The 15,072-nt window shown below is 39.4% G+C and overlaps 1 protein-coding gene across 2 annotated transcripts in view; it reads right to left on the bottom strand.

The window, feature by feature from the left end:
* The window catches only part of CAB39 (calcium binding protein 39), a 41,067-nt gene that overhangs the window by 16,741 nt on the left and 9,254 nt on the right, over positions 1-15,072 (bottom strand). For both annotated transcript variants that reach the window (XM_083849309.1, XM_083849310.1), the window contains exon 2: positions 4,605-4,761. In XM_083849309.1, the coding sequence (XP_083705435.1) occupies positions 4,605-4,718 (114 nt within the window). In that variant the 5' untranslated portion in view covers positions 4,719-4,761. The remainder of the gene's footprint in view (positions 1-4,604; positions 4,762-15,072) is intronic.

Genomic DNA, 15,072 nt, shown 5'->3' with positions numbered 1-15,072 from the left:
CTAAGATACACAGATCTAATCAGACATGGCATATATTATATTTTTAATATATAAGCAGAATATGTTATATACATGCAGGATGCATATGTGTATTATATAGATCTTGATACTGAGAAAGAACAACTTTTCAGTTTTAGAAAGAAATTCTGTGACAAGTCACATTTAAAATTCAATAGTGCCAGATAATCAATAATGTCTGAGGATAAGTCAAACTCTAAAAGTAAAGCTTCAAGTAAGGAAAGCAAAAACAGTACTTAATTCTCTCTTTTTTTTTTTTCCCAGGGATAGGAAGGTATTATATCAAAACAAGACACCATGAAGTCACATACATGATTGTCACAACAGAATCTGTTGCATGTCTTTATAGCTACAAATCACTATGGTTTATTATACTCTCTGGGGTATATCACAGATACTCCCAAAATACCAAATACTTCATTTAGATTTGTACAACTTTAATACTCCAGTTTTATCAAATAACAATCGTCTTTACTTAGAGAGCAGGAGAGCACAGTAGGCTCTAGACCTACAGCTAGGAGAGCCATCCACGTCAATAATGCAATTGCATAAATTGCACCATTAATGAAAACATTCATAAAAAAACGGAAACTACCTACAGTTTTCAGCCTGTATTTATCATTTTGTCTAGCCTATAGCTATATTTACCACAGGCAACTAACGCAATTTTAATAGTTCTATTGAAATTGAGTGGATTTTAAAAATCCTACAAAAACACAAAGTTTCTGTAAAATATGGTTATCTACATCAATGCCACTAATTTAAAGGCATTAAGTTTAAAAATGATTGCACCAGATTTCAGCAGACATCTGTCATGAAGATAACATTAAAGAGCTAAGTTCAATTAGAAGAGAAGCCCGCCTTCTCTTCTAAAAAAAAAAAAAAAGGCAAACAAAAACCTTTGTCCCCAACTTTATCCTCTGGGTAACAGCCCCACGCAGTAGGCAGGGCAGAGCACTTAACCTTTAGCTTTCTCTCAACTATGAATTAATTGCATACATGTGCATAACAAGCTCAAAATTTCACTGCTTTGTAAATTTCACTGTTAACTCACTGAATGAAATCTGATCTATGTCTGTGGGACCAGGTCATAATATTACACTGAAACCTGAATCAAATAAAATAGCATATTGCATTTTCCCATGCGTATAGCATACAGTCCACTGTATTGAACTGTTTAAAGGGAGGGGGGGACATCCAATTTTCTGGATTCATATTTCAGCCTAAGATCTATGGTGTGTTTCTTTTTTTTTTGGCAATAGGGAACCTGCACAGGTTAAAAATGTGTCTGAGCCTATTATCAGGAAGCCCAAACCGGAGCTGTTATGAGCAGGTTAACCCAAGGTCAGAGGGTAGGGAAGAACAAGTCTATTACATGAGTAAATATTTACCTTCACGACAGTAAATGTGTGCCACAAACTAAATGAACTGGTAGAATAAAAATAAATGCTGAGGTAAGTCAAAGAGGAGGAAGAGATGAGAATGAAATACTAACTAATGTGCTAGCTCAGAGGTAGGTCCCATTTGTGTGAAAGGACTTTCCCTTCCCCTCTGCTTCCCTTCAGCCTCCTCTTTCTGAAAGAAAAAAAAAATCAAGGAAAGGAAAACTAACAGTGTATGTGATGAACACTTTTTCAGTTATAAAGCACTTGTCATTTCAAGTTTCTGAAATTACTCTTCAAAAATAATAAGAGAGTAAGCTATTGCCTCTATCCTAAGTAACAGGCTGCATTCAACACACCCAGAGTCGTGGTATGGAAGGCAGACTGTCAGCAGGGAGACACAGTCCAGCTTCTACAGGCACTTCAGATCTCATTTCCTAAGTATGTACTGCAAGCCTAAGTAATGTTTCAAAATGACCTGGAGAATTACCTGTTTACATTTTCTCCAGTATTCACACAGTTCAAAAAAAAAAAGTAACATAGAACTAGAATTCACTTCTAAAGCTTCAGGTTTTTGTTTATAGAATAAATTGGACAGTATTAGAGTAGAATATTTCATAACTGAACAAAATGCATCATGACTACTCCTGTTATTTCACATCTTTTGCTGCAAAGAATCTGAGCAAAGAATCTGTTCAACAATAATTACAACTTTAACTTCTAAAGAAAATCATTCATATAATTCTTTTTCAAATTCTGTATTTCCAAGCATGCTTGGAAACCGATGGGAAGCACAGTAGAAAACTAAATACTTCCGTAACAGCATTGTGCTGCTACTGCATGGTAAGACCTACTCTGAACTACACGTGAAAACAAAGCACTGTCGTACTGCAGTAGAAAAGTACTGGTTTGTCTTTGGAACCTCAGCCAGATATACTGTATAAAACAGAAGGGCCTTTACAACAAATTTAATTTTGTAGAAGAAATACTTAAAACAATGATTAATATTTGAAATGTTTAGTTCACTTCAACATGTGCTGAAGTTTTTTTAGCTTAATTTACACGTTTCAAATACCATATGTTCAATAGTAAAGAAAATATGTAACTGTGTACTTTGTTTTAAGAAATAAAGTAGAGTAGGACAAATAACAAAGTAACACCCAAAAGGGTGTCCCCTTACTACAAAAAGTAATCAACACTGAATACACACCATGCTACTTGGGCCTGAAAATTCTGTTGTTATCTGACAGGCTACAAAAGCACACCCCGGAACAAACTAATAGACTGGTCAGGAAAAGGGCATGAATTCATCATATTTAATCACAGCTAGACCTTCAAAGAAGTGATGACTGGCCTGTAGGTTATTGAAGATCTCTTTCTTTTTAACCAAACTGAGAACCTGAGAGAAACTGCTACAACCACAGTCACCTTCACAGAGGTCTTGGCTTGCTAATGAACCAATTATTTCCTGAAGAACCTGCGCATGGACACATGGGGACAGGAGTTGTGAAAGTTCAGATTCATCAGCTCGTCCTCTTTGTGAACAATGAGGATGACAGAGGCCAGCACCACCCAGCTCAGTACCATGAATGTCAGTATTTAACCCTCCTCACATTTAACCTAGTGAACATGACTGGCCTTCTTTTCTCCTCCAAGCAGAACGTATTGTCTCCTATATGACACAGGATGTAACTCTGCAGGCTTGGTACATTATTTCTTGTCAAAGCAGACCCGTAAATGAGGTCTTTAAAGAAGATGGAGGTATGGGATTAAAGGCCAGCAAGAAGCAAATTGTACGTAATAATCTGTAGTTACAGCACCAAGAACAAGGCATGTGATGCCGCACACAGCTATGCACAATGGAATGAAGCTGGCCTGTTCCCTATTAGAGGTCTATGCAAAAAGAAAAAGATGACAAAAGAGCACAGATTTCAACACTAAGCTACGTCTCCAGGAATTAAAAATGAGGTTGATATGAAGGAAGCAGTGCCAAGTCTCATCTCAGACTCCTCAGCATGCACCTACTCCTCCTCTCCTGACAGATGGAGTCAGTTAATGGAGAAAGACGAAAAGAAGCAGCAAATGAAAATTCTCCCAGCTTTTATGCTAAGGCTCTGTCATGAACCAGGAAAAAAACTGCAACGAGACAAGAGCATGCACTCTGCACAGGACCACACAGCCCTAGTCCTAGGCAAGACAGAAAAAGCATTGAGGAAAAAAAATACTATGGCACACTGCAAGAGACCTGGAACATAACACATCCCGGCACTGCAGTAGAGAATGCCGATCCCAGAGAGCATCAAGGTAAAGCCAGCAATTCATTTAAGACCCAGATTCTCCTACACTTTAAACGGTAGTGCCAAACCTGGCTGAAACTGGATGAAGTGAGGCTGGCCACACTGCTCAGAAGACCGGTGAGCACAGAAAAGATTGTGACTAATTTCTACGCTTGACTTTTTAAGGATGCCAAGACTGGCACAAAACAGTTAAATAACCCTGGGAGAGGATCTGAAGAGGGTATTGTAGCCTGCTTCAAAACTAGGGGGGGGCTCGGGGGATGGGGAGTGTTTCATTTTCTTGTTTTGTTTTGGTTTGAGGGTGTTACTTTGGAAGTGTTAACATCTATGCTCTGCTGCTGAGTTTATCGGGAAAATCTTCATCTAAACAGTAAATGAGCCTGTCAGACGAGTCAATAGGTAGGTTGCTGCTGCACACAGTCTGAATCCGGGGGTAATTTTTAGTGAAGCTATCAAGACTACCAGTTGAGAAGCAAATGACTGTTGCAAGGCACAGATCCTGAAAGACAGGTACAGATTCTGAACTAGCAAACCATCCCATCTAAATGAAACTGCAGCAGCACAGGAGCTTTACACCATACCATCTTCCTGTGGACTGATGAAAAGGCAAGAGAGGGTGAGAGTACACGCTCTGATAGCTGTGGAGATGCAAAGCTCCTTGGTTTCAATAACAGAGCCACTCTGCTCTGTGACCATCGGCAAATTATTTTAAGTATCACATCATCTGCCAGTGGTATTAAAATGCAAAGCAGAACAACATGAAACACACCGTTTCAAAGGTACATAATAACCTATCCTTTATCAGAGTAGCATAAAAAAGAATTCCTAATTGGTTCAGTGTAACAGCTACACATTTCTTTTTTCCCCATTCAGATACTGTTTAAAAACTGAGAAGTCCCAACCGTACCTTCTCTGCCTTTTTGTCAGAGATATCTTGCTTTTCTAGAACCGCCATACTTTCCTTCAGGTTCTTCACTATGTCTGCGGGAGACTTGTGGGACTTGCCAAAAGGGAATGGCATGGTTGCGAGCCACTAGGTCTTCCTTCTATGGTTCCTGCTTCACCTGGAAAAGGAGGAAAAAAACCAAATATGTCAAAAACAGAAGCATAACAACACATGAAGATAGAGTATAGCAAAGGCATTCGTACGTGGAATAACCATTCCTGACAGTTAAACTACATAACCATTATAAATAAAATAAATAAATAACCATTCCTGCCATCACAAACTTAAATGCTACCTGTGCTTCTAATTCTTTTAATACACAAAATACAGAATTTAAGAACTCACATTTAGATCATTCTCTTATGTTTCAGGAAGAAATTAAAGAGAACATCAATTGCAACCGAAGGCACATACTGTATGAATGTCACATATGGGGAAGACTAGCATGGATAAACTATCCCAATTAATGTTGTCAGGAAAAACACTTTGTTATATTAGGTCTTTGCCACAAGTCATCATGCCTCAGCTGCCCTGCCGTGACTGTCCAGGTACATGCTTTTACCCACAGTCACTCCATAACAAACGCCAAGTAGACAGCAAAGCCTGCTTCTATGCACAGGAGCTAGAAGCGTGATGCAGCTGAGCCTGCAGACAGCAGCTTATGCCTACGTCGTAACACTTGCTATGTCCTGTCTTTCTTGTACCAATATTGCTGTAACTTCATACTGAAATACAGTCTCCCCCCGACTCATTTCATGGAAAACCAACGTTGTCACCAATAACAAGGACTTAAATAAGGTACTCAGAAACACTAAAACCAAATACCTGGCGCATCTTTTCAAAAAAAATTCAATTTGTCTTATGGGAGCCATTTTCTTCCCTGAAATACTTGGCTCCTGAAACCAAGTACCTTTACTCCTCTGTGTATTTACATATATATATTTATTCACTTCTGTGTACAAAATAGACAAGTATTATTGGTATAAATGAGTATACAAAAGCTTTTGTTACTAAATACATATGCCCCCATTTTAACAACAATAAAAATTTCTTACAAGTGAATATCATAAAACACATCTAGCACTTTTATCTAGGTAAAGAACAGGAAATCCCTCCTAAAAAATGGTGACAGTGCTACTTCTGCTAGACACAGGACAGTTGAAGCTGACAGAGCACAGATTACACAGCCATTACGAAGAAGAGAGATTACCCTGAAAATTAGTAATTTCTACACTCACACGTCAGTAAGGTTAGTACCAAGTCGACCACAACTAGGATACGTTATCTAGCTATCTAACACCAAGCAGTTTGATCCTTGATTAAAATATTGTCTCTTTTGCTGTGAGCGTCATTAAACTTGATCCTATTCAATTATGATATACAAGAATAAAAAATATTGATTTTATGCTTATTTTTGAGTTATTTTGATTTTTTTTTTAAATAATTTGGGCTGCTCCAAGGACAACAATAAAAAGATGAACAGAAGCTGCCAGATCTTTAGCCTGGAAAGTGTCCATAAGCACATACTTCAGGTAACCAGCTACAGACATCATCACCTCCCTGTTTCATGCCTCCAGCTGACCTACCGCAGCTGATGACAAGCGTAAGTTAGGCAGTTTTTACATCAGATTACTTTCAGACAAAAGGAAGAAATAACAGCACGAAGGCAGCAACAAGACCCATCCACCAGCTACTTCCATTCTTTAAGAGGTCACAAAAACTTCGTTGTTTTTATTTTGCAGTATAACTGCCTACATCTAATAGTCTCTCTGCACTAATCTGCCCTAAGAGGGCGTAAAACTGAGGTTACAAACACAGGACTGATTCCCTAAGGGATAAAGAAACAACCACAGGTCAATCCTCAGACATAAGAATTTTATGCCTCAGCTTTGTCACATGTGAATGGAAGAGAAACCTATTCTAAGAAAAGCACTACTGTTATTACTACTTAATGAAAACGCAATGCCATTTAAAGCAATGTTTAATGAAAATTAAACATTATTTTCACATACCAGGATATTTTTCTTTCCTGTAAAGAGACAGGCGGGAAGTACAATTTCCCCACAATGTAGATGGCGTAACTCTAGCATCCCAGAAACATTTGAAATGTTCCCTTTATCCATCCCTTTGATTACCATCCCTGCCCAGTCAAGATGAGCCCTGAAAACAAAGCTGGATTCTTTCAGGCCTATCACCTCTGATAATAATAGAGCTTAACTACCGGGTATATTCATTCTGAAAAATGGTTATGCCCACGTAACATGGCAGGATTTGCTCAGAAAACTGCATGTTCTGAATTCCCTGGATTACATGTTAGAACAAAATAAAATCAAGTAGGAATTAAGACTTTTCTTTTGAAAGGACAAAAATATAAAAAAAAAATACAGTATTACAATAATACAGAACCAGAATAAACATCAGACAGGAAAACGTTTCTCTATGCTCATTTCTTGGTCACATCTAAGTTACTTCTAATCTAAACAACCACATGCATAACAGACATAACATATAAAGAATTGCAGCAAATAATTGTTCTTAAGCTCTGCCCGCTATCTTGGCTTGCAGAACTAGGCTTTCCTCCAGATAGTGCTTCAACAACTAAAGCAGCCTCAGCAGTTTCTTTAAATTAACAATAGTCTAGCACTGACTTATTAAATGTTATGGGTTTCACATAAATCATATACATGTATGTATACACAAGTCATAAACAACTTTATCTACTAGTACAGTTACTAGAAGACAATTAATAACAATCCATTAACATATATTTATACTCAACTTTTTTCACAAATCAGGTAAGTTTCTGTATGCCTTTCTTACAAGCAACTTAGAAAATCAGGAAAGAACTGCCAGCCACAGTAAGAAGGCAATCCACATGCTTGATTACCAAAGGTGGCGTTTTGCTTCAAGATGTTTTATTACATAAAACCAAATATATCATTTCTGCTATTTCACTTTTATTACTGGGGGGAATGCAGCGGCACTGTCACAAACATCATTTGAGGCCTCAGGACTGAGGGTCCTACCAACCCTGAAGCAAAAATGTAGCACTGAAGGACCTGTGCCACATCCTGCCAGAAAAAGCAGGGACAGTCCTTCGTCCCGCAGAGATGTCCTTAACGCAGCGATGAGAACATACACAAACTGTTCCCTTTTTAGCCTAGTCAAACTACACCAACAAGCGCTCTGCAAACAATAGACAATGACAACATCTGTGTGAGATCGGAAAGAACTGCAAAGACCCACATCTGCAAAGTGAAAAAAAGGAAACAACACCAAATGACATTTTCTGTAAATATTTGAAGAACAGAGCTTACATCGCGTCAAATGATAATTGTTTCTTATTACTAGCACCTTGCAAATTCATCACAAAATTTTAATTGTAGCTTTCAAAAACAACCACAGGACTCTTGAAGAGTTAAACTGAGACAAGCACATGGGTGGCTCTGGGCTCTGCTGGGCTTCTTTGCTTAATCTCACCTTCTGGGAAATCTCACAACTTTTATTCGTTTGTTAAAAGAAACCCTGGACAATATTACACAAGTCTCAGGATTTCTTAGGCACGTATTTTATTTCACCAATATTCAAGCACGTCAAACCTAACGATATTTAGGGTCCTCAAAGTACTGGTGTCACAGTCAAATTTAGAAATCTTACATGACTTTATAAATCCCAACAGGCTGTCAAACAAAAATATGGCATGCAGCCAAACGTCCAGAGATTTAAGTACAACTGACACAGAGCAACTGACACACGCTCAGTCACACTGGGACATTTGGGCTTTTGTGATAACAAGAGATAGTAGTCCCACTGTTTCACGGAGTATATGATTTCCAGCTATGCCATGCGTCAGTATCCACGCACAGTTTGCTTTATATATAAGACTTTTTATTTTTTTATTGACTGCATTGACCACATAACCAATTAAAATCCAATTTAATATGTTCCATATATTGCCTTTTTAACTGAGCAGATAACGCTTAAAAGCGTTTGTTCCTCTGTGACAACAACCATGTTCCAAAAAATTGCTGCAATAGCAAATATGAGAGCACAATACACAAGTTTCTCTCTTAATATATTTTAATTCTCTAAAAATAGAACTGGTAGCCTGGAGTATGTTCTCTCTTCACTGTAATCTTTCTTTTATTTTGAACAGTGAGGAAATGTGCTGCCTATATAATAGTACAAATAAGCATTACAGTATAAATCATGGTTACTTAACAGCGGAAAGGTTTGATTTTGTTTTTAAATAAAGCATGTTGTAAGATGCCTGCATGACTTTTTTCAAGCAATGTCCTGGTACAAGAAACAGCACAGTAATGCTGATGACTGCAGTGACGTGAGAAAAGTTACTCACAGACACATGAGTAACAGGCACCGAGGTCTCAGTGAGGCAGGCTTTTACAGCTGTAACAAAGCTGAAGGAATACTGGCAGTACAAGCTAAGAAACAAAAGCAAAATCAGCCCTTCCGCTTATCACATACCATGACTTTTCACAGCATAAAGAAGTTATATATTTCACCCCCTCACAGAAGTATAATGCATAAATAAAGCATCAAATGAATTGAAATATTCACACTATTCCAGCTCAGGAGAATGAAAGTCTGCTTTTAGACTAGAACGGTTTGGTTGGAAGGGACCCACCCAGCCCCCCAGCCACCCGCCTGACCACCGCAGGGCTCCCCAGAAGCTGACGCCTGTCAGCGCGGGCACCGTACCAGCGCCTCTCCAACACCGACAGGCCCGGGGCACCAAGCGCCTCTCTGGGAAGCCTGTCCCGGTGTCCGGCTGCCCTCACGGTGAAGGGATTTCCCCCGGTGTCCAGCCCCAGCCTCCCCTGGTGCAGCTCTGGGCCTGCCTCTGCCTCCCCTCTTCAGGGAGCTGAGGGAGCAGCGAGGCCGCCCCTCAGCCTCGGCCGGTGGCCTCAGCCTCTCCTCACAGGATGTGTCCTCCCGCCCTCCTGCCAGCTCTGCTGCCCTCCTCTGGGTGCTCTCGAGAGCCTCGACATCCTTTTGATGTCGTGGAGCCCAGAACTGCCCACGATATTCACGGTGAGGCCGCACCAATCCTAAATATAGCAGCAAAGTCACCTCTGCTGACCAGCCGGCTGTGCTGTGTTTAATGCAGCCTGAAAGGCAGTCTGCCTGCTTGGCTTTTCAGCCCGTGCAAAATGGTACTCGAACAGTGTACAAAAAAATCTCATTCCCAATTTAATGAAACAGCCAGGTACAATCATCTTAATTTCTTGGTCTATTGTAGGCCTCACAGTTTAATGTGGTATTTCTCTTGCTTCCCTTAAAATAAATTGCACCATATTAAGCCTTCAGCTAGATCCTGTTGCTTTGCTTACATGAGAAGAGTTTACGGTGACTGCTTTTATTAAACTCCTAATGAGGGAGGAGGTAAAAAAAAAAAAAAACCAACCTTCAGCCACTTTCTGGTTACAACTGCACACATTAAAAAAAGTCCAGCCCAGTGAAAGCATACATACAACATCCAGTTAACGTGTGCCTAAGATCCAGAATTTATCTCTTCCTGACAAAACTTGCTGCATCTTACTAAGGAGAGGTATGTTCGTACTAACAATTTAACGTAGCAAGAGTGTGTGTCCTAAGAGAAGTGATTTATCTTAAGAACCCATTCTTCTGTTGAATGCCTCTTGGATTCATGAGGATCAGTAAGCCAATATTAAAAACAATAACAACGTAAATCAGTTTTCATCTCGTGTTACTGTTATTTCAGCTAGAATTCACCACTATGAAGGCTGGTTGGAGTAATAAAAACAGAAATAGCTCAAGAAATCATGCATTTTTTAAAGGCACTGCTTCACTCATGACATGCACAGCAATTGGAAGGAAGACTGACAGCTACCCCTTTGATCCAAGAACCAGTTTTTATGCAAGCTACTGTACTCTTCGGGAAAAAAAAAAATCAAGTACTTCAAAGACAGCAGCAGACATCATATGAGCTACTGAGCCCTCCTGCACAAGATGACAGAATTTTACTGCTCCTCTCGGTGTTTAGCCATGGTTAAATCACTGGCTGCCCTCTCCATCAGTACTGTCACTGCCAAGAATGGCGGCTGCCCAGCTCAGCTCCACGGCATGGCACGGCACCCAGCTGCCTCCCGAAAGCACCCAAAACCCACTGCCAACTCATTTCTGGTCACAGCGCATCTTCCAGGAAGGCCTCACCACTCCTAAATGCAGAACTGCAGTTGACCAAAGGCAGCAGCCATCATTTCCTTCAGTGTAAACTTAAATTGGGTACTCGTATTCATCATTAAAACATTATTCCACATTGTTCACATGCTGTCATCTACTGCATCTTTCAGTACCCTGGTTCTGGATATGTGTTTTTCCACTAGATCAAGCAATTTTCTAGAGCCTAGGCACAGCACCAAGATCATTTCTCAGTTCCCTTTTTGATGAGCTAAACAAACTTGTACATGAGAGTCTCATACCCAAACACATCTAAATAGCGTAACTTATTAATACAATACACATGCAAAACCTTCATATCACGGAGGAAATGAGGCTGATAAAGAGCATAAGCCGCACCTCAAACTATTTCAGAGCTTCAGAATAAGCTATTTAGTATAACCATGACTTTACTTGCATAAGCATGCCATTAACAAAATGCCTATGATGGTAAATAATAATTACTGGCACTACCAGCTGGCAAAATTTAAGAGTATACTATGAATCTAAGGTATTTTTGCTATTCTCTAGATACTTCTGCACATCTTTTCAGCACTTCTTTCAAGATAATTTTATTTTACCCACATTTTGTCCACATTTTAATGCGGACACGAGGACTGCATCAGCTGTCTTACATATATGAAGTAACACACTTGATATCGTCATTGATTACTTTAGCCACGTACTAACATCAAGATCTGTTGAACAGTTCCAATATTAGAACAGTTTGGATCTGTTTTAATACTTTGTGAGGAATATGCCATTAAACACTACCATCTTCTTTAAAATTCATTATCAACTTATTCTATCAGGTCTGCAGCATGCAAAAGCTTTAATCTGATTCAACAGCAGTTTCACAACTCTGCATTACAGAATTCTTTGTGGTCTGACCCATTTAAAGATGAAAATGGGGGGAAAAAACCTTCTGTTTAAGAATGGTAACTTATTTCAGAGAAAAATGAAAACCCTGAACAAAACAAAATTCTCTGCTGTAACAGGAATGAACAATTGAGGGAACAGAAAAGATCAATTCAATAGATTCAGAAAAGACAAAATTGGAAAATAAATGTCTATTTAAAAATGAAACAGATTATGAGAGACAGCTTCTCCCTTTGTGAAAATTTCTAACAAATTAAGTCCCCAGCAGTTCACAGCCCTGCTTGTTTCTTTAGCACCAAATGCCAGCTGATTCCTTTTCATTAACCAGACTTCTCTCTTGCCATTCAATTACTTTACTGATCCTTCTTCCTCTTCAAGAGCCTACTTCTCTAGTAGACATCTGCATCCTGCTGGGGAAGACGAGGGCAGCTGCTAGCATTAGTCTCTACTAGCTCCTAAAACTACACTCTACTTTGTGACTGGTACATTACTTTATTCATTGCATTTTAACACTCTGCTATCTTTTTCAGAAACTGAGCAGAAATTGTTTTTAAATAAGGTTGCTGTACTTAAGGGGCTTCAGAGATCCAGCATAAGCACAAAAGCTTGTTAGTACTAATGCCTAGTATCTAAAATCCTAGTTCTTTCTCCATATTCAAGGAAATCTTATGACTCAGCTTCTTTCCCTGGTGTGCTGTTTAGAGTCACCCCACCCACTCATTTCCCCACAAATCCTACTGCTATACTGCAATATGGTATACAGACAAGCATACCGATGCCTCACCCATTCCTTGGTAAGCTAAAATATATGTATATATTTACAATTCCACCACAGAAAGTAACTTGTCTCTCTAACAAACTGTTCAAGAAGAAAGAACTTACTTCGAGCTTTAAGAAGTGCTGTACGACAGTAATGCCCACTTCTAGTGAGGTTGAAGGTCAAATAAATTTCTCATAACCTGGCATTGTAGTCAACCCCCTGATGGCTCAGATGCCTTTACCACATCATCACAAAACCCAGAATATTTGTTACATGACAAAAAGCTCTGCAATTATGTACATACCATTCTACTCACCCTTGGAAGCAAAAATGCAAAGCTAGTCTCCATTGTAACTATTTCTGTTCTACTGAATTATTCTCATTCCTTCCTAGAGGTTTGCCTTTCATATCAGATTTTTTATATGCATTTAAGGGTTAATTTTGAGAGGCAAGAACTGGCAAAAAGGGAGGTAGAAAGTACACTGCAAGTTTAATCTCTGCCTTCACATGTTGCAATATGGTCTACAGTGTACACGTTCCAGTCACTTAATAGAATTGTATGAAGTTTAACATCAAAAAGTGCACAAACGAAGCCTAAGAAACCCCACTAGCACCACAATATCAGGGCTTAGTTTTTAAAACAGAAAGCCGTTGCAATGGACACAAGAAAAACAGATTACCTGAAACATGAGTTAATTACTTAAGGAAGGAAGCCGCCAACCATAATTATTATTACAAGATAGGAAGGTAAAATGTACATGCACTTTTTGGAGGTTTTCCTTTTAAGAGAAACTGAAAACAGCTGAGCTACAAGAACGATCCTGTGGCTGCTCAGGGTGCAATCCTCTATGGTGCAATTTTCTTCAGAGAATATTCCCTCAAAAAAAAAAACAAAAAAAAATCATACTCGGTAAAGCCATTCGTTACAAGTACAAGTAACAAAGCTAGGAAATAAATTTCAGAATGGATTAAAAACTTGCCCAAACAGTAAGCCGCAGTAAGAACTACGTTACAGTATTGCTTTTTAAAATAGCGTTAAGAAAATCAACAATATTTTGCCCACGGTTCCCTTACTTCCTTTAGAGACCAAGTTCTGTGGCCTGCTAGAAACTGTTAATGCTCAACCTGAGCCCATCCAGGTTCAACACATCATAGCTCTTCATGTAATTTATCTGAAGAATGCCAGGATCATTAATAAATATAACCTACGCAGGAACAAGATCACTTAAGGAACGACAACGTTAAGACATTAAGTTAATGGGCTATTAAACAACGATCCAGACGTAGCTCAGGAACAGCCTAACACCACCCAGTTAAGAACTAGGAAGATATATTTGGGAGTGTCCATTTTACCTAAATGATTCCTACCAGGCACTGTCCGAGGCAGAACACGAGCTACACCTCTCTGCTTTGACATGGCGCGCCTGTTAGGGCTTCCCTTCCAAAAGAATGAATCTGGGAGTTCACAATTAAAGGCTATTTACGTTAGACTACCATACAATTCACCTCAATCCCAACAGTCATTTAAAAACTAGCTGAGATGACAAGCAGTCAAGTATAGCTTAATGTCTCTAGACTTACTTCTGTGCATTAGCCTGACATAAGTAGGGCAGAAACCCAGTAACAACATGCACCACAAGCTGCACCACAAAAAGATGTCGAGTCAATTGGTCAAACCCCGAGAGGTGACTCGGAAACCACAGGTGACTCCTCGTTTCTGCCGTTTTTAACTCTATCGAGAGATCTCGTTGGCACAACACAAAGATTAACAACTAAACTATTCTGAGATCAACTCTCACGAATCCAAGCTGATTCCTGCTACACAAAACCGAAAGAACTTGGCACTTTATTCAACGATTACATATCTCCTCTGTGCAAGGGAGTTCCTGACAAATAACCTATGGGAGTTACACACTGAGTCATGAAGTGGGAGAGGGTAATCAATAAACAAGTCAGAATCACGACCCCACCGTGTTTGTGAATCCTTTCCTTCTAGTTCATTACGTCCTCATTCAGTAAAGAGAAAAAGCTGCTCAGTAGATTTTGTCCTTCAGTCATCTCTTACCTAGTGCTAGGAGCTGATGTACGGGCAATATCTGAGCTGATCCATAAGGTCACTATTCATCTGACGAGCTTGCATTCTGTCAAACCTTTATTTTTTCCCTGGCATTCAAGACACGGTTTTGATGACAATACAAAGAGTTTACTGACACAGCTGTGTTGCTAAACCCTAGTAGTGCAGATACAGCTTGTATGAGTTAAAAAAAAAAAAAAACACTGACCGTTATAACAGGACTTGCCTGGTGTAAGTACATTATAAATGAGTGCTCTTGCCTTCACACTTCTAACGAGTACTGGTGCCACCACAAACCAAGTGTCCAATTTGCCCAAGGCAGATGCGGAGATAGTTTTTAGTATGGACCTTCCAGCAAGCTTATCCTCAGATGAAAACTCCTGCTTCTTCCTGAGAGCACTGTATAAAGGACAATGTGACAGATGGGAAAACAGTGCTAAGATCAGCAAAATCCAAGGCTAGCCAGAAGAAACCTTTCTTTTTCCTTAAATACTCAAGATCAACAATTAGTTTTC

The sequence above is a fragment of the Anser anser genome (genome assembly GCF_964211835.1).
Source record: "Anser anser genome assembly, chromosome: 9".
NCBI lineage: Eukaryota > Metazoa > Chordata > Aves > Anseriformes > Anatidae > Anser > Anser anser.
Note: the sequence above shows the minus strand (reverse complement) of the source record. Positions and strands in the feature narration are given on the sequence as shown.